This window comes from Phodopus roborovskii, unplaced genomic scaffold (genome assembly GCF_943737965.1).
Source record: "Phodopus roborovskii unplaced genomic scaffold, PHOROB, whole genome shotgun sequence".
Taxonomy (NCBI): Eukaryota; Metazoa; Chordata; class Mammalia; order Rodentia; family Cricetidae; genus Phodopus; species Phodopus roborovskii.
In genome coordinates this window covers 3,310,264-3,335,579 of record NW_026125397.1, presented here as the reverse complement: position 1 = coordinate 3,335,579, position 25,316 = coordinate 3,310,264, and the positions used below count along the sequence as shown (strand labels likewise).

Below are 25,316 nucleotides of genomic sequence, written 5' to 3'. Positions count from 1 at the left end.
GCTCTAACTATTCCATAGCTTTCCCTGATTTATAAAGTTATTCCTCCAACCCCAAACATTCTCTCTGAGTGCACACTGCTGTGCTTTTTTCTTTGAACTCTCAGTAATGCACTCAGTCTGGCCAAAGTCAGGGGAGTGAACTTTCTCCAAACTAGGTCTCTCTAGAATTCTTTTTCTCTGATTACATAGCCATCCACTATGCAAGCAGAAACCTAAGGATTATCTTTGATATTTCCCTCTCCCTCCACACTCTGCCCTATGCAGTTCCTCGTGGCTTTGTGTCTGATTATATACTAACATCTCTAAAATCAGCTCAGTTTCTCTCACCAGATCTACTGCAGTCATCCCCTACTGAGTCCTCCCTTCTCTGGTCTCTCATCTGGTCTACTGCAGTCATCCCCTACCGAGTCCTCCCTCCACTGGTCTTTCATCTGGTCTACTGCAGTCATCCCCTACCGAGTCCTCCCTCCACTGGTCTTTCATCTGGTCTACTGCAGTCATCCCCTACCGAGTCCTCCCTCCTCTGGTCTCTCATCCGGTCTACTGCAGTCATCCCCTAGAGAGTCATCCCTCCTCTGGTAAGGTGAAGTCATTATAGATGTTGAACATGATACTACTCTCTTTTGTCTTACTAGCCATAACTGTAGCGCTGTGTTTCTGAATAGGACTATCCTACACTCGCCCTTCCAAAAGGCTAAGTTCCATAGGATAAGGCTGTTTGCAAGGTTTTTACTACAGTGTCTGCCTACTATAGCTACCAAGTACCATCAGCATCACGTGCCATGGACTTCTACTGCTGCCATGGAAAAGCACTGGGGACTACATTCTGCTTTCCTTGGGGCACAGTTTCTATACTTACTTGTCTTAACCAGGCATGCCCAGCAGAGAGAGAGAATTACAGACCTGGCAGATCAATCCCAGATCATTACCTTGAATAGCATTCTGGGTGACCATCATTGAAAATAGGGTCACTGAGCTCCCAGGGCTGCCTGATCAAAGGTGACTCTGTCACTTACCAGCTCTAAGGGAGGTTGTTATGGTGACCTCAGACATATAACGGTGCCCTGTTGATGCTTAGAGGACTCTTCTAAGTCTCAGGGTAACAGGAGGAGGGACCTCGGAATATTAGAATAGTAACCCCTCCCCAAGTCTGGCGTTTTGGGTGTGTATTACATGCTAGGTACTGTGCTGAGTCCTTTGTATAGAGAATATCTACTTAGTAGCAGGCATAAGGCATTACCCTAGAAGTAGCAATACAATACTACCACAGCTTACAACACTGCCACTAGCAGACCCCAGTGGCATGGTCCCTGAATAACCTCCAGTTATTCTCTCAACCCTGTTCTGTGAGTTCTTCTACGTTTTTTACCAGCTCCTTGGGATTCTCCATAGGCATCTCCACTGCTTCTTTTCCAATATCTTTTTTATTAGACTCCTGTATTCCCAGTGACTGGAACTCCTTTTTTCTCCTATTTTCCTCTGAAACAGTGTCAAGCTGGAAAAAAAATGAGAGCACCTCCTGTTGCTACTAGCCTGGATGAAACCTGCCTCCCTGCTCTGGAAGCCAAAGCCCTGCTGTTTACATGCTTATTTTCCCAGCACTAAAGTCCCCGAATACACATTCGTCTCCAGGTGTTTAATAACCCTAAGCTAAGGTTGCAGAGTGCTTTGTTTGGTAATATTGTTCTTTTTTTTATGCATGCAAAGAAAACTTCATTTTGCTTCTGTTAAAAGCCTGGTTTCTGGACAACTAACTGTCAGTTTCTTTTTGCTACATAAAAGTTTTTCAACAATGACCTAGAAATGCATAGGAATGAACAAACAAGGATCCTTCTACTTAGGCAGTCTGATGGACAGTCCTCTGTGACCAGATAGAGCCTGCCATGCTCAAGATACTTGAAGATGAGCTGGGCATTGAAAGTGTGCGCCTGTGACCTCAGTAGTTGAGAGGATGGGACAGGAGCATCCTAAGTTTAAGGCTCTTGTGGACAACATAGTGAGTTCTAGGCCAACCTGAGCTATGTAATGAGATTCTATCCTAAGGAAGAGTGGAAAACTGTCGGGGAAAATCTGGGTCTAATCAGCCTCAGTGTATCTCTCATGTAAAACAATACTCAAGACAATACTCTCTGCCTGCATCATATATACAGGCTGCTTCTACTGTCCCAAAAGTCTACAGATGATTAAATGGTACAGCTCTCCTTCCCTTTGTTAAGCTGGTTGAGTATCTGTGGAGAACCCATCCTTTTGACTAACTCTGAAAGTAACCCTGCTGTGAAGGCAACCCCAGTGTGGTGAGAGCTCATGTCGGGATCTGGTTCTCTGTCTTCATTTTGCTGGAAACAGGTATCACAGGACTTCCTCACGTACGCGTGATGTTTTTGACCAGAGCATCTTTCTCCGCTATGTCTGGGTTGCTCTATGATTTCAAGTTTTTGATGCCACTAACCGTTTTCTCCAGATTCATTATTGATACCCCTGCCATGCTTCCCTATCCCATGTCCCCTGAAACCTTTACACAACAAGACCATCATCACCATCTTCCACCTCAGATGTCCTAGGAACACAGCAGCTCTGTCCCTTCCTTAGGCCCTTTGCTCGCCCTAAGCTGACCTTAGCACCCCTCGATGGGACAGGACTCTGGTTCTTGTCATATGGCCCATGTTTCAGCCACTGTAAGTTGTCATCACTGTGACTCTCCACCCTCCCTGACAGTTACATAAGAGGCCACATCCACGTCTCCTCCCCAGCACAGGCTTTTATTAAACAGACACCGTGTGAGAGGCCAAGTGGGCAAGAGGTCCATCCGGAACCATGTCCCCTGGGACAGTCAGGGGCTGTCTCTGGGTCTTGGCTCCCGGAATGACTCAGCTCAGCCCTCTCTGGCTGTGTTTGCAGCCTTCAGGACCAAGGACGACATGTTATGTTTTCAGCTCCGTAGGAGCAAAAGAGCAACAGTCCTTTCAAAATAAGAATTCCCTTGCTGTTTGCCTCCTTTTGGAACACAATGGGAACAGACTGAGGGAGGACTCGAAGCTGTCAACGCCTCCTCCTAACTTCTACCGCACCTTTCCTTTGCCAGGAAAAAATAAAATAAAGCTGCTGAAGTTAAACAAGAGCTTAATGAATAAGTCAAAATAATTGTTTAGCTTGGATATAAGGCCCTAGGTAAACAGATATTTGCTAAGATGGGGGGGGGGGGACTAGAAAGAACTGCTCTACAGGACACCACTTGTTCTGTCTGAGGGCAAAAGCCCAGTGGCCTTGGCTTGCCTGAGGGCTTCCTCGCTCAGCTATTTCTCTTCTCTCCAGCATATTGAAGCAATTCAGCATCAGAGGGGCTCTTGGAAGCAGGAAGAAAGATAACTTTCCATATAGATAAATATATGCTTAAAATGTCCTTCTTCCTCCAGTAGCAAGAAGGTTCAGTTTGTTTTTATTCAAACTCATGTTGAAGACTTTCTAAGGTATGTGCTGCCTCTTGCCTTCCTAGTATTTTCAACACGGCTTAATTCTCTCCAAAAATAATCATTTACTACCTCTAAGGGCTACCAAGAGGGTTAGGGGTCATCGGGTCCTCAGACTGTAACTGTAGCTGTGCACAGCATAAGCCCTGAAGCTGACTGTCTGGTATGGTCATTGTTGGTCATCATTCCTGTTGATGGTTTCTATTCTGTTTTGTATTTAGGTGTTTTCCATAGAAACTTGTTTGCCATTGTCTCTTTCCCTAAAGGTGGGGGGGGGTCCATCATGAAAATTCTGCTTACTTGAGAACTCAAATAAGTTAATTACAAAGCCCATCAGTTCTGCTGGGTGATATTCCAGTAATCATTTTCCATCCCTGACTTGAAAGGAATAGATACCCTGTTGATCCAGAACAGAAGTTAGGATCTTATCCCACTGCTATTCTCACTGAAATGCTTTTTGAATAAACATCTATTTGACTAAATCCTGGATTTGCTGAGGTAAGAGATTCCCCAGAATTCAGTCTGTAGGAATTATATTGGCCACGTACCTGATTCATCATCATATAGGAATCAGAACATACATTAGCAAGGAAAGGCTAGTGTTTAATAGCTTGTGTGTTTTCAGTACAGATAATATAAGAAAGAATGTCAAGAACATGGACTCAAGGGTCAGCTCAGAGTTTAAGCACAAATTCTTACAACCTATACTAAGTTTGGACACATTAAATTTCCACTGACCTTCTTTTCTTCAGCCACACAACGTGCTAATGACAACAATAATGACAATGAATAATAATACCTACCTCAAATTATTGAATTGATAATAATTGATAATGACACAATACATATAAAACGCTCAGCCCAGCCTACATAGCCAATAAATGTTGACCATATTTTTTTCACATATCGTAATTTCCTCACAATAAATCTTGTAAAGGGGGCAAAGTAACTCTGTGATTCTGTAAGATCCATGCTATAAACTGGACTTCAAAAGCAATTATAGACTTATCCTGTGTACTTCACTGTTCCAGCATGCTGGTCCTATCAGTACAAAGATCACCTAATTCCTAGTGTGTCCCCTCTACCTCTGCTAAGCAGTGCTCTCCCCCATATCCTTACATCTAAAGTCTTCCATGGCAAAGCATCTCTGTACCTCACATCCATGGATGGGCAACAGAAATGAACCCTGTGCAAGGTTTTAAAACCAACCTCAATGCCACACAGAAAACTTTCCTCAGAAAATTCTGAGAAAATGGTACCCTTATGGCAATTCTTTGAATACTGAAAGAAAATATTGAGAGAGAAGTCAATTCAAATAATAAGGCTAAAACCTCTGAGGAAAGCCCAAGGTATGACAGAGCCCAAAGGTCAACAAAGCCACAGACCCAAACAGCTTCATACCTAGTCTCGCCTGTCGTCTTAGGGTTACTATTGCTGCAACGAAACACCATGACCAAAATACAAGTTGGGGAGGAAAGATTTATTTGGCTTATACTTCCACATCATTGTCCGTCGTTGAAGGAATTCATGATAGGAAATCAAACAGGGCAGGAACCTGGAGGGCAGGAGCCGATGCAGAGGCCCTGGAGGGACTCTGCTTACTGGCTTGTTCCCAATGGCTTGCTCAGCCTGCTTTCTTTTAGAACCAAGAGCCACCAGCCCAGGGATGGCACCACTCACAATGGGCTAGGCCCTCCTCCATTAACCAAAAATTAATAAAATGCCTTACAGCTGGATCTTGTGCAGGCATTTTCTCAACTGAGGTTCCTTCCTTTCAGATAAGTCTAGTTTGTGTGTCAAGCTGACCGAAGACTAGCCAGCACACCTATGCTTGGATTTTTAAAATTAAAATATAATCATGTCATTTTCCTCTACCCATTTCCTCCCTCCAGCTCTTCCCATGCACCTTGCTTATTTCTTTAACTGTTGTTTTACACACACACACACACACACACACACACACACTTACACTCTGAAATCTATAAACACAACTTTCATAGTCCACATAATGTTGCTTGTACATATGATCACAAGACTGCTTTCTTGGTGTTGGAGAACCAATTCATGGGCTCTTCCCTAGGGAAGATGATTTTTTTCTCTCTCTCAACATTCCTCAGTTGCTTCAAGTTCTTTGTCTAGTGTTGATGCCTGGTAAGATGCTCCCTTTCCATGTGTGAGCAAGCCTGTTTGTGTCATCCCTATCAGGCCTTGCTTAGGCAGCCATGTTGATGAGACTTCTGGGTATAGCTTCTCTGACATTTTTAGGATATGAAGTCTCAGGGCAAATTCTTGTTCCTCTGGCTCTTACAATCCTTCACCTCTTCTTCTGCTCTGGTCCCCAAGCCCTTGTAGCTGCAGAAGTTTTGTTCCACGAATGTATCAGTTGACTTGTCACCACATGGCCACTTCTCTGTAGCACATGTCTGTCACACATAATTACAAGCTATAAATTCATTGACATTAGCACTGAGTGAGTTTGTGATGCTCCTGCTATCTTTTTCTGAGTGGCTACCATAGCCTTTCTCCCCCAAGTCATTGTATTCTCACTTACAAAATAAGGACTATAATAATATTTCTCCTCTCTAGGCTATGGTAGACATTCAGCGTAAGACGAGTGACAAAACAAAACAAAAAAAAAACCCACTATGGTAGGTTTGGGGAAAGGTTTTTGTAATCAGAAGTGTTGCAAATGTAGGTGTCCAAGATAATACACAGTAGAAGAAAACATTTCCTTCTGAGTGGCTCTTGTTCAGCTATTGGCTCTGTGTGTGTGTGTGTGTGTGTGTGTGTGTGTGTGTGTGTGTGTGTGTGTGTGTTGCCACAGAGGTATTGCTACCTAAGCCAGGCTACTTTGGAAGTCATGATCCTCCTTGCTTCAGCCTCCTGGGTATCAGAATAACATTGGTGTGCACCACTACACTCAGCAGATAACACTCATGTCTTACTTAATTTTTCATCTCTTCCTTCATCTTTTGACTTTCCTTTATCTATTCTAAAATTAATTTTAATTTTAAAAATTAACACATCCTTTTCTAGTCCTTAAGCTGTAAGAATCTCCAACACTAAAGCACAGTGAAATATCAGATTACACAAAGCGGGACACATAACGTACAAAGCAGAGAACATTCCAAGAGCACACGCTTGTGCATTACATCCCCAGCTTCCTCCTGTGGGAGACTCTTCACTTTGTCAGTTGCAGGGGTAGCAGTGGCTGAAGCTCTCACTTGGGTTTGGTAACATCAAAGATTAGAGAGTGAAGATGACTGTCCCTCCTCTCTGTTCCCAGGCTGAGGCTCCTGCGCAGTTGGGGGAAAGTGGCTTATGGGAAGTGTCCCATTGTTCCTGGCATTGTTGCTTCTAGAGCACTGGTTCCCAACCTTCCTAATGCTGTGGTCCTGTAATACAGTTCCTCATGTTATGGTGACCCCCAATCATAAAACTATTCCCTTGCTACATAATTGTAATTCTGCCACTGTTACGAATCATGATGTAAATATCTGTGTTTTCCGATAGTCCAAAGGGTTCACAACCCGCAGATTGAAAACCATTGTTCTAGAACCTTCCCTGACTCAGTTCTTCTGGAAATAGATTCTTGATCATTTATTTCTGCATCTCCTTGGAGTCTATATGATATGTAATAATTGATGGAACAATCACTTAGTGTCTACCAAGTACCAGACGGTACACAAAGTTCAGTGGAGAAATGCACACATAATGTGCATGTCCCCTGCTTTTCAGGAGACTGGAAGAAGGCAGGACAACAGACACTGCCAAGTAGCCAGGACTGTTGTAGATACCCAATCAGATACACTTTCAACATGTCCTTTACATTTGACGGGACACCTGAAGCAGACAGAAATATGCTTCCCAAGATAACACAGGTAGCAAGTGCCCAAACTAGGTTTCTCCAAGGTCTGTTTTATTCTCAAGTCTACTGTGTCCTCTCTACTTGCTTTCCTCCCTGGCTTGGGAAGGTGGGGCATACATACCAAAAAGAGAAATGAAGGCAGCTACTAGAAGCTGCAAAGAGATAAGTATTGGAAACACTGCAGACTACCAGGAGAACAAGGTAGGGAGAAGTCTAAAATACCTGTCACTGAGCTGACAGGTTTTAATGTTCACCAATGGCACAAGCTAGGGGCAAAGAAGGTGGACACCATCAGAAAATAATACCCTCCAGGTTCAGCTACTCCATCTGTCCAGTCACGGGGAGAATAAAATGATGGTGGAAACTCAGTTGAAATTTTCACAGGCCAGGTAAATACAAGAGAGTGGTGGTTGATTCAGTGTAGTCTTGGCAGATTCGTTACATTTGGCAATAATTAAGCACCCCAGTCCCACCCAGCACCAAAAGGGGTGGCTTTTCTCTTAACATCCTGTGTTGGTTCCGCTGACATAACTGGTTAGCAGCATTTGCTGAGGAAAAGTGAATATACTTGACAATATTTTCAAACATTTGTTTGGATCTTCTGTTTCCTAGGAGATGTCCGACTAAGGGGTCAGACCGGGGTTCCTGCTGAACGCCGCGGCTCCTACCCATTCATTGACTTCCGTCTACTTAACAGTGAGTAACCAATTGTACCTGGAAAGGAGTAAATGTTTTCTTTGGGGGGGGAACCTACTTCATTTCCCTTGAACTTCAAAATCTTGCAAGGTCTGCCTTCCTTCCTCTGCCTCTGTCCCCTCAACTAGAACTTCAGACTTTGTCTCTCAGTTCCTCGAACTCAGAGCTGACCATGTCTCTCACATCAGCGTTGAAAACAAGCTGACAGCTTTTAATACCAGCACTAGGGAGGCAGAGACAGGAGGCTCTCTGTTCATTGGAGGCCAGCCTGGTTTACATAGTGACTTCCAGGACAGCCAGAGCTATGTAGAAAGACCCTGTTTCAAAAGAAGAAAGAGAGAGAGAGAGAGAGAGAGAGAGAGAGAGAGAGAGAGAGAGAGAAATAAAAAGTTAAGAGAAAAGGAAAACACAATCCTTCACAACTATAACCTTTACACAAGTGCTCTTTTCGTCTTCCAGCACATTCTCTTCACCTGAAGCCAGGGCAGGGCTCTAGGAGGTGCTCAAAGTTTTTTTAAATTTCACAGTTAACGCCTAGAATACCTCCTCCCATTACTAACTCTCTCCTCTTGTTCTCCTATAAACTACTTTTACTTCTCAGTGACCCTTCATTAAAGGGGGTCCTACCCATCCACACTGCGGCTTCCTTCCCTCTTCCTGATGAACTTGGTGGCTTCCTTCCCTCTTCCTGATGAACTTGGTGGCTTCCTTCCTTCTTCCTGATTAACTTGGTGGCTTCCTTCCCTCTTCCTGATGAACTTGGTGGCTTCCTTCCCTCTTCCTGATGAACTTGGTGGCTTCCTTCCCTCTTCCTGATGAACTTGGTGGCTTCCTTCCCTCTTCCTGATGAACTTGGTGGCTTCCTTCCCTCTTCCTGATGAACTTGGTGGCTTCCTTCCCTCTTCCTGATGAACTTGGTGGCACACCCCTACTTCTCCTTCCATTGTTACTTAATCTTACATTCCTTAGGAAATTCTAACCAGCAGCCAGTCGTTTCTCCAGATTTTATATCTTCTATCATGGTGATCTTTCACCTCAGACTTGTGGAGGATGGAAGGAGCTGCCAATAATAGATTTCACAATTTGCCCCAAGGTTTTTGCTGTTTGGTTCTCACATCCCTACCCATCTATAAATTTCAAAGTGCTGGATGGCATCCACACAGTATTACTTTCCTTTGACATAAACAAGCTCCACACAGGCAGTAATTTGATTTGCCTCAACCCCTGGAAATGACTAGGAAAATTTAGACTTTGCTATTTCTAATCCTTAGATCATCGGTGAAAGGCCAGTAGAAGATGGACATGTTTGTGTTTCTCTTACCTTTGTTCTGTGCCTGTTTTTTCAACTCTTCCCAGGGTGTAGAAACAGAATAACTTTTTCAATACTAGCAGCAAACACCCCCAACACTTTTTAAAAACTCAGCACTGTGCCACATCTAGACCACCAAATGCAGCCTGTGGGAGCTAGACCATTGCAACAGTGAATCCCACCTGTAGGAGCTAGGCCCATGCAACACTGAATGCAGCCCGTGGGAGCTCAGATGGTACCTCTGACCTCTCCTTCTGATCCCACACAGGCTGTCCTAATTCCCCATGGAAGCTACACTGCTGGCAGTCTCCTGACTGTATAAATGTCTGGGTCACCAGGCAGGAGGTCCCACAAAGCAAGCAGGCATTATTCATCTACACCAGAAGCAGGCATTATTCATCTACACTGTAATTCTCCAATGGCGTCCCAGGGAGAAAATTATGAAAAAGCCTCTTCCCAACAATAGCTAGATGTTACTTCATGGTATCTAATATAATCAACAAACAAATGAGAAAACCAGGAGTTAGGTTTTATAAGGCCAAGGGTTTAAATAATTCCTAATTCAACCCCAATGCTCCTGCCAATTATGACAGTCTTTGTAGTGATATATGGAATAGTTAACTGACTCTACCAAAGGTCTCTGCATATGAAAAACCAGTTTTAAAACTCATTTTCTTCTTAATCTGAAAAGTGTGTTTGTGTGTGTGTGCACTGCAAATAGCCATCATTTCTATATACCAGTCATATTTGAAAGAGTATCTGTAAGTGGCTGCCACCCTCTGACCCTCTACAGGAGATCCTCAAGGAGCCTCCTGGTGTCTGGGCCCTGTCTGTTGTTTCTAGGCCTTTCTGATCTCCACCTCCATTTCTCTGCACCTGTTATTCAGAACCTATCCACTCATCTTGTAAAAATATTGACCATCTACCCTGAAATTCCCTTTCCATTCCCCTTAGCACTCTATTCTACGTAATTCTTTCACTCCTTTCTCTTTTATATGATATCCTGAGACAGTCCTAATTTCCCTTCACTATATTTTTTTAAGTGGCCTCAGTATCCTAGATGTCTAAGATATGCCACTAAATAAACTATAAAGGTCCTAAACTCAACAACTCTTTGTATTTACTAGCTACTCGGTAACTACATGGTTAACTTACCAATCCCATTAAGTACTCCTCTGAAAAAAGGCTGTATTAAATAGTCATAAACGCAAGCCATTGCTGCCTTTAACTGGGCAGCACAGAGTGTCTGAAGAACTGTGAGGTCAGTATGTATGCGTGACGCAGTCCATCCCTCTCGATCCATCCCTCTCTATAATGCCCGTGGGCTGGAAGTCGGAGCATGAACCACGGCCATTGCTGTGATCCCTTTGTGGCTTCCTAACTTGGTAGCCATAGAAGCTTGTCACTAGGTGGGGACAGGTATGTGGGCATCCCTGTAAAATCCAGTCACATAAAGTGTATTATACGTATCACATCTCCGCTCCTTTATAAAGTATGCTGTCTGTTTAATTCTTTCTTCACTCCCTCCTTGAGGTTTACCTGTGTAGTTAAAGATGTGTTTTGTGCCTAAAGAAAGGCATTTTAGAGCATTTTGGAAGTTTCTCCTGCAACTTTGATTGTACCCACCAACTGAAATTCTACACAAAACTGCCAAATTGGTTTAACATATTTATTCTTTTGTAATATATGCTTTATATGCATATGTGTGTATATTTGTGTGCAAGTGTGTGTGTGTGTGTGTGTGTGTGTGTTTGTAGACCAGAGGTCAATGTTGCATATCATCATTCTCAACTGCTCCCCACTCTATTTTTGTAGGTAGTGTCTCTCATTCACATCTCCCACCCCTCACCCCGTCAGGGTGACCAGCCAACAAGCCCTGGGAACCCTCCGTCTCTGCCTCTTCTGTGTTGGGATGATAGGCAGGCACCACTGTCCCTGGATTTTTTAGGAGTGCTGTGGATCACACTCAGGACCTAGTACTTGGAGGGGTGAAGACAGGCAGATCTCTTTGAGTTCAAAGCCAGTCTGGTCTTCATAGGGTGTTCCAGGCCTGTGAGGACTACATAGTGAGAGCTTACTAAAAAAAAAAAAAAAAAAAAAACCCATGCAGTGTCCGTCCACCCCTCCTCATGCGCTCATGTGTGTGCTCAGCAAGCACTTCACTCACCGAGCCATTCCCTCAGTCCCTGGCAATATTTCCTTTGCGTCCATTTCTTTTTTCAAGAGAAACGCAGACTCATCATCATTCTTCTCAAATGATTGTAGTTTTGCTTTCTCTCCTGAGACAGAATCTGATGTAAGGCTTAAAAATAAATCATTATTTATAAGTTTAAACTTAAAAACAAATTCATTGTAGGAAAAAACAAATCATAAAACTCCTATTCCTAACCCCACCACACAGCTGCCATTCCCTACCCAGAATGCTCTTGGCTGCTTCTCACCTACTTCAGTCCCTGCCCTAACACTCTGACCTGTGCATACAGAACAAAATGTGTATTGAAGAGGAAGGTCCATTGCACTTTCTCATTAGGCACAACTCCAACCTGTCACAGCAGACGGGGCATCAGAATTAATACCTACAATAAGTTGTCTTCCATCAGAATGGTGTTTGTGGATATTACAACACATTGCTGAGACAGAGGTGGTAAACGACAGCCAGTGCCCCAAATATGTCCCCCTGCCTCTTTTGGTAAACACAGTCTTGGTGGAATGCTGTCGTGGCCATTTTCTGATAGGTCATCTAGGGCTGCTGTGGTACAAAACGGGTAGGGACACTACAGCAAAGCCCAAGTGATCCACAAAGCCAAACTTACCTGCTGCTGGATCCTTGAGAGGAAAAAGTTACCACGCCATATTGTAGACACCTTTATACAGATTTAGAGGGTTTTATGACTCGGGGAACACATTCAGTCCAGGCCAATTTCCTTCGCTATTCTCATTTCCTTTCCACTTTCAATAACCATCCTTTACTTTTAAGAATGAACTTAACATTGGCTAAATTTACACATACCAAAAGCAGAAAGAGAAAACAAACTTCCTTATTGATCTAGGTATAAAACTAATTTGAAATGATTATTCTTAATTATACACACATTATTTTGGGGGGAAAATCCCTTGCTATGCACAGGGAGGAAGACACAGTGTTTCCTTACCTACCACCCTACCTAATAAGGTGGTTAAACACTTGGTCTATCTCTCACGGTCCTCATTTTGGGTGTGTGTGGGGGGGGTCCAGCATTCTTAATAATTACAGTATCTTCCCTTTCTGTTCTGTTTTGAAGAATAAATTACAGACCAGTCAATTGTAAATGTTTGCCCACAAAAGAGTACTTGGTACAAAGCCACGCAAAGAAGGCATGTAAGACTAGATGGCTCAGTGAGTTTGATTCCCAGCACTCACCTGATGGCGCATCACCCACCATCTGCGACTCCATTCCCAGGGGATCTAACACCCTCTTCTGGCCTTTGCAGGCATCAGGCATGCATCTGGTGCACAGATACACAAGCAGGCAAAATACCCATACCTATAAAATAAAAACAATATTTTTAAAAAGAACTTAAGAAGTGCAATATAGTGACTGCAGTTAGGAACAGCTGAATGGGAACTGGTAAGCTAGCTCAGTGACTAAGAGTACATACTGCGCCCCAGCTATTGGCAGCTACCTGGGTTTCCTTGTACAAGGCAAGTGTTACACTGCTGGGATAGCAGCAGCCAATAGCTGGTTGGCATTCTGGACCTGGTCCATGCCACCTGTGTTGTTAACTATAGCAGGGTGTCAGGAAGCTGGCAATCACTTAAACTCCATCTCCAGGTGATCCAGTGCCATCTTTTGCATCATTCCACAGGCACCTGCATTTGTGTGCACATACACGCATGCACACACACATATACACAGCATTATAAATAAAAGTCATTGGTAAAAATTTTATTATGCACTTGAAATTTGCTGGGAGGATAATTTGAAGGTGTCCACAGCACAGAAAAATCAGTATGCAATGCAGAGGTGAACTGGCCACACTTAGCCATCCCACAATCTTTTAATCCAAAACATCGTCTTGTATCACATGATACATTTTGTGATACATTTGTATCACTATATTCATTTTGCCACTCATCATCATGATGATAATAATAACAAGAGCATAATGTTCCGGGAACAAAGACCTCAAACTCTTCCTCATAAGAGATCGTCCAGATCAACTCAAATACCTGAGACAAAAGGATTTGTCAGAAGCCAATTTTGTTTCCTGCTTCCATTCCACAAGAAGGAAAGAAATATCTATGAGTTTCTAGAAGTTTCTCTGGAAAAGTAGCAGGAAAGGGAGTCTCCAGCACCATTGTGTGGGACTCGGGAAACATGAATCTTTAAAAAGAGTTATCTTTACACCTAAACATGGAGGGGAGAACAGAGCGAGAGAAGAGGGAGGCAATTATTTTTATGCTCATGGAAGAGCAAAACAGAGAACTGTAGGAGGGCCGGAGCAGAGGAAATGGAACAGCTCTATTATCCAATGCCGACTTCCTGTGGATGGATTTCATTTACTAGCTCTGTTGAAGGGAAAACAGGAGAGAAAAATCTGTGTTTAAGACACCAACAGAGAGGGGACAGTGGCCTAGGAATCACAATCTTCAGAGAGGAGGCGGCTTCTGCTCCCTTAGCAGCCCTTCCTCAGCTCTGTCTCCTGATTTAATATAATCAGTAGCCTGAGTAGATAATGACTAGGTTGAGATGTTCCTATGGCAACCATCTCAGAACAACACAATGTGATTTCCACACTCGCTCAGCAGAGGAAGTGACATGCAAAGAAAACATTCCCAGGGACTGGGAACATTCGGGAAGCCAAGGCTTCTACTTGAGAGTACAACAGAGCCCAGACAGCCTGGTGCTGCGAACCAGCCACTCTCAGCAGCAGTAGGTTAATGGGTTGTTTGGCTTTTTCTGTCTTGTTAATTTGCTAATTTTGATCTCAAACTCTCTTCCTCTGGATTTGCTTCTCCAGGCTGGGCCATTTTAGCTGCACATTTTAACAGAATCATTTTAGCAACAAAGGAGAATCAAAATATACCTATACATAGGTATATATTAACTATTTTATTTAAAAATTACCCAGAGACTCAAATTCTTAAAAACAAAACAAAAACCTGTTGGCTAATGCCCAGTAGCCATCCTTTCTTTGACCTATAAAATACATTCACTGAAGGACTGTTGGACAAAGGCCATCTGGCGTTACATGATATCCCCACCACCACCATTGTAAAGACAAGAGAGGCAGTTTGCCTGCAGAGCCCATTGTCTAAGAGAGAATTCCCAGCAGGTATTGACAGATTTGCAATAATCTTAACAAAAAATAGCTTTTAATATCACCTATGAGAGCCACACGTGACAGATAACTAAACGTCACTCTAGAAGCAGTCTTGCAGGAGAGGATGAGCTCTCGCCCCATCCCAGCTCACTGTTCCCCAAGCAGAGAAGGGAGGCCTCAGCTGGACTCCTTGAGACTTACTTCTCACACTTGGGAGTGCCAGGTTAACACCCCACAATTTCAAAGTTCAATATTGACCTTCCTCCAGAAGAAAGGCCGAGCTCTGCCTGTGGCTGTGGTACTTCCTGGCTCAGTTGGCTAGTGCTCCAGGATAGGCACTCAGGGCTTTCGGCCACACACTCCCTGGCTCTTCAGCTGCGGAAGTACCAGACCAGGAGAATGGTTAGCCACCAAAATGCCACTTCATGGTGGAAGCCAGAGCAGACGGGGCCCTGAATGACTCATTCCTTCCCCATCACTGTCCCACCAGTGGACATCAATGGGACAGCTCCTACAGTAAACAGCATGGCTGGGTGCCAAGACAGTGAGGCATAAAGTGCTGTCCTTGAGAAATGACAGACATATACACGTGAATGTTGACATTTGTGACACCCATAGTAATAACATGTGCATGTAATAATAAGCATATGTAGTATAAAATACATGTCCATTCTGAATGATCCAGAAGTGTTACAGACTGAAATAAAGAACTCTGTCTTGATTGGGACATCAGAAGAGCTGAGGACGAGACAGTGACCAGGGAATGAAGTGACAGAGAAACAAAGAGGTCTGTATGCTAAGGCCAGTTCTTACTGCCATCATAAAATATGCTTTGAGACATAAAACCAGGAAAGAGTTGCCACAGCTGAACTTGACCATGTTATTGAGTAAAAAGTGTTATTGAAAGTCAAGTTATTCAAGTGCAGAGAAACCGGTGGGGGGGGGGGGTCTTTCCAGATACCTAGCTGTTACAGAAAAACCATCTTCAAAACCAAATGGTTTTCACCTTCTTAAGCTAGGACTGAAAGCACCAATTGCCTCTTGTCAGCCCAGCTGACATCATTAAGCAGGTTCACCTTTTTATCTGAGTGAAAGTAGAAAATTGGATCTGGGAGCCCAATATTTACGATAATTTCATAATCAGTTCCCACTCAACTATATGTTTCAGGGTTCAGCATAAGACCACACTGCTTCCCTCTTTTGCTTAGGGCACTCTATTTTTGTGCCAACTATTTTGGAATAAGGTTATTAGGTTACCTATTTATTTGCAATGGCCCTTGATGTAATGTATACTTGCCCTGGTGACAAGATGGTTAGCTCTTTGAGCATAAAGTAATAGCTCAGATTCATCTCCAGCCTTCAAATCTCCAGACAGAGACACTAACTTGTCGTTTTGAGAAGAATTATACTGGTACAATTTTGTTGCTGCTGCTGTTTACCCCACCCAGTTCTTGCTGCTTGAGACAGCAGCCACCGATCATATAAAAGTTATCTGAGGTCAGTGGTTGTTGATGTGGCCCAGGATACCATGGTCTCATCCTTCTCAGTATAGCGTGGGTATTTTGTGTGTCAAGTGAATGAATGAAAACTGCGAGGAAATATTGGGCTCCCAGATCCAATTTTCTACTTTCACTCAGATAAAAAGGTGAACCTGCTTAATGATGTCAGCTGGGCTGACAAGAGGCAATTGGTGCTTTCAGTCCTAGCTTAAGAAGGTGAAAACCATTTGGTAACAGTGAAAGAAGACATTGTCACACTAACTACAACTACGCCTGAGTAGCAAGTAGAGCCCAGGATGTTTTATTCTAAGGTAGTTCACACCTGGCTCTTAGACCTTTCATTAATTCTTGGGAACTACTGATATGCCTCAATCATAGTACAACCATAACGCTGATAATGATAATCATAGGTAGCATGTTTGACATCCATTGGTGCTACTGTCTCATGTGTTTTATGAGGATTGACTCATGTAATCGCCATGAAATCCTCATGAAGTAGTCACTGCCATTTAACATGACGAAATTGAGACCCATAAAAAAACTAGTAATTCACCCCTGTTCTCCAGTTTTTAAGTCAGAATTCAAATCTCTAAGACAGAACTCCAGAGCACAAGCCCTTAGCCATGGTGGAATAGAACCTTGTTTATGGATTTTAATTCTCAGGCACAATGTGCATATAGAGACTATTTCTCTTACATGACATCTACACAAAAATTACTCCTTTCGAAAGCTTTCAGATATTACAATTATTCTATAATACGTCTAGGTTGTTTCATTTTTGGTAATAAACTGCTTCAACACCTTTGAACCAAAGCGTCTATAACTTGCTGTAAAAACATGTAATTAAACATTGGAAGTGTTACAATTTGTAGCATTTCCATAGTTTCTCAATACTCTGCTGTGCTGGCAGAAGTGCCACGGGACAAACTGCTCATCTCATCAGCCGACCTTGTGTTCTTTGGTAAGGAGGAGGGTACGAGGGTACAGTGGTGACTACCAACCGAGGACCCGTGTAAGCCGTCCCCCAAAGAAGGAAATGGAGTTACTACTGTGACAAGTTACAGGCAGGTCTGCATCTCCCACCCCTTGCTCTCATTTTCCTCTAAGGGAGGTGGTTGTTTCCTGTCAGGGGAGCTCGCAGAGGCGGGCTCACAAATGTTTATAGTCTGTTAAACAAAAAGAAGCTGCGTGAAAAATGACATATTTGAAAAGTTATCACGTATGTTTATAAAAATATGCCAACACTTGCACATGGCTCAATTCCTAATGATTTTTATTCTCTCTGTTTTCCCACCAGAAACACTTACTCCTGTCATAATCAGAGAAAAATGAGATTGTATTTTTCAGTTACTTATAGTATATTTACTTAAAGTGAAGAGCTTTATTACACACAAAGTTTGAAATTTAAGAAACAGACATGGAGGTTAAAATGAATATGGCAAAAACCTGGGTTAATAGTGATATTCCTAAGACAATTACATTAATGTTTCCAAAATTCTAATCTTTGAGTATGAATGGATCCATAACTTCTTATGTCACACACATGAGCAAGGATGCTCTAATTTTGGGAAAATAAAATGAAATTATTTAACGAAATTTGTTTCCAAGTAAGTCTTCACGAATGTCTGATTTGTGTGGGACCTGAATTCTCAGCAGAGTTAGCAAGCTGAACTACTAAATTGTTTTCATCAATTTATTCACACCTAAAACAATAACCATGTTCATTTCATGGTAATAAAATCATGGAAATTTTCTGTCTTAAAGGACAGGGTAAATTTTGAAAATTAGTGTATATAATAAAACTTTTTAAAATACTCTTATTTTTTTTCCTTTTATTGAAAATAGCTTTTTTTCTCACATACTGTGGTGGGATGTAGTGTCATTTGGGTAAATGCTCAGGAGTGGTATAGCTGGATCTTGAAGTAGATCTAGTCAAGGGAGAGATTGCGTTTTTAAATGTTCAATGTCCACTAGAAATATATTTTCACTAAACAAAGTGATATCAAGGTGGAAAAATTGAAGTTGCTATACTAAACCAGAAAGTATTAACAGTAGCCACACTGGCAAGTATAAGGTGGGGTAACTACCACAAGCTGTGTTTTATGACATGTGTATAGAATTATTATTGTTTCTTTGTTCGTTTGAGACAGGGTTTTACTTTGTAGACCAAGCTAGCCTTTTATTCGTGGCAATCCTCCTGCCTCTGCCTCCTGAGTGCTGGGACAACAGCTATAAAGTATGTGGAATATAAAAGCAGGATAGGTTTCCAGATTTGAACTTTTATATTGAAGCTAAAGACAGTATTTGAGAGGAAGGAGTTACGGGTGACATTTTGCAAAGGTGGCTTGTCACTTAAAGATGAAATTATTCCAAGGAGCATGAAATCAAGTTCTCAGTCATTCTGACAGCTCCTTGCACTGGATGAAGCCTTTGAACAAAGGTCCTCCTCATCACTCAGCCTAGTTTCCCATTCAGAAAGCAAACAAACAGAAACAGCACATGTCAAAGCCAGGTGAGCACCTCATTGTTAGGAAATGGAAGAGTTGAGATCCTCAGGTGTTTGACGTCCTGTCTCTCCACTCAGCCACTAGCAGCCCCTTAGGTATGCTTTATCCTAACACACAAAATGTGTTTTACCACTTAGAAAGAGAAAGAATATAACACCTGGATTCCCTTGACCCAGTGCTGGAACTGGCTCTGGGGACAACTGCCTGTGCTGGATCCTGGCAGCAGCACTTGTATGGCCTAAGCTATCTCGCCCATCCCCTTTCTGCTCCCCAGGGAGGGTGAGGCCTTCCATGGGGGATCTTCAAAGTCTGTCATATCATTTGGGGCAGGGCCCAGGCCCTCCCCTCTGTGTCTAGGCTGAGAGAGTATCTCTATGTGGAGTGGGCTCCTGAAGTGCATTCGTATACTAGGGATAAATACTGATCCTTTACTAGAGGCCACTAATCCCCTCCCTTCTGAGCTCTAGCTCTAGGGTTGGAAAAGGGAGGATATGCTCTTTCCTCACTGTAGGGCCATCAGGGAGAGGCCTGACCCCCTCCATACTCCCACATATCCACCAGCAACACAGTCTATAAGAGAAGTGATATGTCAGGGTCACTTCCCCGTCCTTGTGTTCATCTGTGCCCTGTAGGTCATAGATTTGATGAAGAATAGGGAGCAGTTTCCTTTCTCTTGACATGTATCTATTTATCAGCTTACAACACTAGGCACATCTCCTTCCAACACTTGGTTATAAATAATACAGTAGAATGATAGTTGCAAAAGAGGCATTGAGAAGGATCTGAAAGTCATTTCGCCATGGTGAAGCTAGAGAGAAAATGAACAGACTGAGAAAGAACCATGGAGTAAACCAGGAAGGAAGGCTATAATACAGAATAAAGCATCTTCAGGTAGCGGAAGACAGGGCCCCAGAAAAGGGACAGGCTCTCTAAGGGAGCAAGTGAGAGGAAGGGAACATGGATGCAGCAAAGGGGATTCTGTAGGTTTGTATAAGACGACATGGTGTTTCCTAATCAATGACTTTTGGCTTCCGGCTGAAGAACTGAGTCAGGTATAGTACTGGACACAAGACAGCATGAGAAGCCACCAAGTGCAGTGGTCATGAATTTGTGGCAGTATTTCTTAGTGTGGCCCAGATAGAGCTGGCCACCAGCAGTGAGGCATCAGAAGCATACAAGGTACTCCTAACATAGTCATTCCATCAAGGACGTGGGCCTCTCCTCACTCTCGTCAGCAGGGTCTCGCTGTCTCTGTGGGGCCAGCAGAGCTAAGCCTAGCCCTCTGCCTGCCTCCCCTACACTCCCAATGCCTCTCATTGCGATAAAGAACTACAAGCGAAGGGTCCTGTCGGTGTGACTTCCCTGTCCTTGCACCCACAAAGGTTCTCTAGGTCACAGCATCTGTGAGGAATAAGCAGAAGGAGAAGTCTCATCTGTGTTCTGGCATCACAGTCTTTGCACACCTACCACATCCCTTCTGCATGGGTCTGGCATGGGAAGAAGGCTGGAGCTGCCGCTCGCTCACTCCTAAGTAGTCTGGGAGATGTCGTGGATTGCTCTTCTCCTTGCTGTCGCTCTGGAGCTGGCAGCTCTGGCAGCTTTTCTCTCAAGAGGCACCAACACACTGGGCAAGTAGAGCATTCTGATCTTTACATGGGTTACAAACCCAGAATGCCCCTGCCTCGTCTTCTCTCCGTTTCACAGCAGTCCTTCCCATGTGACAATCCAACTATCTGGTTCCCTTCTCATTCTTTCATTTCTAACCTGAATCAGCTATTTTTGAAGTCATTTTTGATTACAAAAAAAAAAAAAAAGAAAGGAAGGAAGGAAGGAAAGAAGGAAAGAAGGAAGGAAGGAAGGAAAAGAAAAAAAAAGAAACAGGAAACAAATCTCTTCAAACTGTCTTCACTTTGAAAGACACAGGACCTTCTACTGTTTTCTCAAGGAGAATCAATTCACATGTATTGAGCAATACTGCATACCAGGCTACGAGCAGTAGGAGACAGAGATGAACACAAGTTAGTGGGGAAAGCTTGGGTACACAGCTCACTAAAACCTGTGCCTGGGAATCTCCAATAGAGAGAGCACTAGACTCCCAGGGAATGGCCCTGTGAAGACAGAGGCATTGCACTCAGACAATGATTGGATTTTTAAACTAGAGTTTTTAAAGCTGTTTTCAAAGTTCAGACAAGGAGGTAGGCAAATTTTGGGTTCCTCCAAAGGGCAAATGGCCCCAGATCCTATATTTCAGACATAATGCAACCAAGATGAAGCTGAATGGTTGGCAGGACAAGAAGAAAACTGATGTAAAATTGAGCTAAAATTTTTGTCAAGACTATGCAGTTGGTTACACCAAGAACAAGTACCTTCTAGAATGTCATTTTGTTCTGTATTAAGAGGAGGAGGATAGTCTGGGAGATAGCTCCATCTATAAAGTACTCACAGAACAAGTGTGAGGGCTCAGTTCAAAACTGCAACCTTATATAAAAGCCAAGTGTGTTCATACACATCTGGAACCCCAGTTCTAAGGGATGCAGAGATAGGCAGGTCGTCAGAGCTCAATAGTCACCCAACCTAGCCAACTGGTACCCACTGTGCTCCACATACACATGGACACATACACACACACACAACACACAACACACACACGTACCCACACAGTCACTAAAGTCTTATGTGTAAAGAAGAACCATTCTGTCCCTCATGTGTTTTACAGAGAATTTACTATTCTAAGTATATTGTGAATATACTTCAACACCCCACCCAACTTCCCATCCTAAGATCAACCATTTTCAGGACAGGAGGGTTGAGACATGGGTGCTAGAATCCAAACTCTTGATTCCCAGCAATTGCACTTAGCTGCTGGGCCATCTCTGCAGTCCTCTTAATATTCATGTAAAAAATCATTTATGTAATTGAATAGATTCAGACACCTGAGCAGAAAATGTCTTTTTAAAAACATTAGGAAATTCTAGTCAGTTGAATGTTCTCTTAATTGAGAATTGCCAAACATGGTAACTTGTTTTGAACAAATTATAGTATAACTCAAAACTCTTAACCAAAAAAAAAAAAAAAAAAAAAAAAAAAAAAAAAGCTATTTGGGGCATAACTTAGTTCTTTTCCTTGGGTGACTCATTATTTCTTCCAACTTTCGAAGGGCTCTGAGTGAACTCTTTTAAACAGCTCTTGTTAACCAGAACCCCCCAAACAAACTTGGTGCAGAACTGAGCTTTCTTGTTATTAAAATTTCCATTCACTGGGCCAAGAAAGGCTAGTGGGGCCCACCTGAGATTTCGAGAATAATATACAGCCGTGGGTTCTTATGTGAGATCTTTGGGAATGACTAACTGAAGAACACAATGGATGAATTTCATCTAACACTAATAGCTGGATCTGTAAGAAGCACCCACGACATGGGATTAATAATAAGATGTGTCACCATAGTCTTGTGACAATGATTCTTTTAGAATAGTTTTGATCCCTCTATTGAGCATCTCTCAACACCTTAAATCACCTTTTCAAGATCATTTGAAATGTTTTAAATAGAGAGTATTAATAAATGGATACCTGTACTTCTTTAAATAATGAATAAGAGGTTCCTGTAACTATCTATCAGCAGTATTAATGGCATAGATAATGGGGAAGAATAACTCAAAGGTGACTTAAGGACAATGTAAGTTATATAATAGAAATGAAATCTTGGGATGAAAAATTAAAAGAAAATTCTTCAACTCTACTACTCTACTGCCTACATGGGGATGAAATTCCCAACAGGACTGGGAAGTCCATTCAAAGCATCAACACAATAACTCATTGTTGAAAAGGCTACACAAACCAAGGAACAGTAAAGTTGTTTGGCTATAGAGAATGCAGGCCAATTGAATGACCCAGTGAGCATACCCCACAGTGCTAAACCGCAGCCATCTAACTGGGGTGGGATTCAATACCACATCCCCATCTATGTCCTTCTCAGTGAATGGATGTCAGTTTTGCTTTCATGTTTATAATATGCTAATTAAGAATCACTTCTGCCAACAGAAGAATTTTATTTCATTCATTGTTCTATTACAGTACCCAGACCAATACTTTGGACATAGTACAGACTTGACAAATACTTATTGAACAATAAACAAATTGTCCAAAATGCTTCCCAAAGGATTTGTTTCTGTGAATGGCATATTCTATTTTTACTAAAATGGTGCATACATAGTGATAACAATGGTTGCAGAGAGCCCTGTTACAAGTTTTCCAAAGATGAGATCATAGTTTTGTTTTGTTTTTTGTTTTGTTTTGTTTTTTCTATATTTCATTGTTTCAACAAAATAACTTGGACTGGGAACTTCAAAAAGAAAGTTTGTTTATCTTCATTTTAGAGGCTTGAGATCTGAGCAGCATATTGTGAGATTGAGTGAGGACCCCTTATCTGTGGTGAATAATACAAACCATCATAGCAGGAATGTGTGATGTGTGCAAGTTAGGTAGGTCCTACCATACTGGGAGAGAACGGTCTTGTTGTCTATGATAACTTCCTCTCCACAAGTCACCAGAGTTCCATGAAGAACACCTAAGGGCTTGGGATGTAGGTAGATATTCGCCTCAAATATATGAAGCCCTGTGGAGGCAAAGATAGAGGCAAGAAGATCAGAAGTTCAAAACCATTCCTTGATACACAGAAAATCTGAGGCCAGTGTGGGCTGCTGAAAGAAAAAACAAGCAAGCAAGCAGAAAAGAAAAACGAGCCAGTCTAATGCTTTGCAAGAGTAGTGTCTTCAATGACCTAACAATCTCCCAATAAGACTTGTCCCTTAAAAGTCTCATCACTCAAAACTGCTGTGCTCAGACCCAGCATCCATAATATTAACTCTTGAATAGTGTACAATACCCAAGCCCTACCCAACCATGTAAAACCATATTCACACCATAGTAAGTATTTTCATGGAGAAATCAGTACCTGATGGTGTAGGGGCTACATTAAATATATTCTATTCTGCCTTCAAATCATTTGTACTTTTTTTAGAAAAAACAGTGTTTAGGATACACCACAGAAGCCAGTCATGGTGGCACATACCTGCAAATTTAGCACTTGGGAGGGTAAGGAAGGCCTGAAATTCTTGAGTTTAAGATCAGACAGGGCTGCACAATGTGTTCCAGACCAGCCTGGACTCAATAGCAAAGCACTTTCTCTAAAAAGTGAACAAATTTATGTAGAATGTATTTTGGTAAAAGGAAAATGTCACATTTTAAAAGAACATAGGTAATTAAAGAGTGCGCCTGGAGCATTATCTATAGGTCTTATTTTTCAAACTTTTGATTTTAATACCACCATTCTCCAAAGGGTAAGGGGATGATATTTTTGTTATACAAACAACCTTTTCTAATTTTGCTTCAATCAGTACATATTTACCTTACTGTATACTAGAAAAATCTGTTTACTGATACTAAATTTACTAAGACATATAAATAATAATTAATACATGATAATTTATTAGACTTAAAGAAAGATGATAATTAGTGGTATTAATAAATGTAAGGAAAGCCATGACAGAGACTAGTGGGTGAATTAGGTGGAGACTGTAGAGATTATCTGCATATGTGTACCATGGCATAACTAGTCCTCACACAGGCCAGAAGAGGGCACTGGATCCCCTGGAATCAGAATTATAGAGTTGTGAACTGCCATGTCAGTGCTGGGAACCAGACCCCAGTCCTCTGAAAGAGCAGTGTTTGCTCTTAGCCACTGAACCATCCCTCTAGCCTGAGTTGAAACTCATAGCAAAAGTTCTTATGGGGCTAGAAGGTTGCTCAATGGTTAAGAACACTGGCTACTTACCTAGAAGACGGCATCAGGCACATACATGGTGCACAGACATGCATGCAGGCCAAGGAGCCATATACATAAAACTAAAGATAAATAAATCTTTTTTAAAAACAGTTCTTGCCTGGACCTGTGAGGCTCAGGACAAATGTGTGTTCCCAAGGGTCTTCACATGGTCCAGACAGGAGTCTTACTGCAATTGTTTAGCATCTAGGTTTTAACCAGTGCAATAGCTCTTTTTACTTTCTTGGACCCTATGCCTCTTCTTTATCATGCACATTTTATAATGTCTTCTTTGCTAGCTTTTAAGCAAACCAGTAGCCTACTTACTCTCCTGAATTCAAAGAAAATCAGTATAAAACTTTAACTGTACTATAAAGCAGGAATACAAAAAGGGGGGAAATAAATATGTAAGTGCTGGAGCAAAACCAAGGTGATATATGACTCCCACATGCAGTGTCCCTGGGAATGTGAAAGCCCTTAAACAGATCAATGTGTGTTCCATGATGGAAATGCAGTTAAGGATCATAGTGGTCTTGCCATGGTCATTCCCTAAATTGCAGAGCAAGGCCTGGAAAAGGGCTACTCCACACTCCCTGCTCTTCTACCTCATGAACCCCTGCTAAAACAACCCTGCCTTAATCTGCACAGGAGTTGCATTCCTGGGAAAGGACAGTGCTATGCTGAAGAAAACAGAAACCTCCTGTTTATTATAAGACAGAGGCTCACAGTCAGGCATCCTTCCACCAAATTCCATTCTTACCCTTTCCATCATTTTGACAACCAAAAATGCTCCCCCCAACACCCCAAAAATGCCTCCCCAGGAGTCATACCTCCTACACTGAACTCAT

At 42.3% G+C, this 25,316-nt stretch overlaps 1 protein-coding gene across 2 annotated transcripts in view; it reads left to right on the top strand.

Moving 5' to 3' along the window:
• Pde7b (phosphodiesterase 7B) overlaps positions 1-25,316 on the top strand; it is a 292,866-nt gene that overhangs the window by 211,557 nt on the left and 55,993 nt on the right. For both annotated transcript variants that reach the window (XM_051175368.1, XM_051175369.1), the window contains one exon: positions 7,948-8,031. In XM_051175368.1, the coding sequence (XP_051031325.1) occupies positions 7,948-8,031 (84 nt within the window). The remainder of the gene's footprint in view (positions 1-7,947; positions 8,032-25,316) is intronic.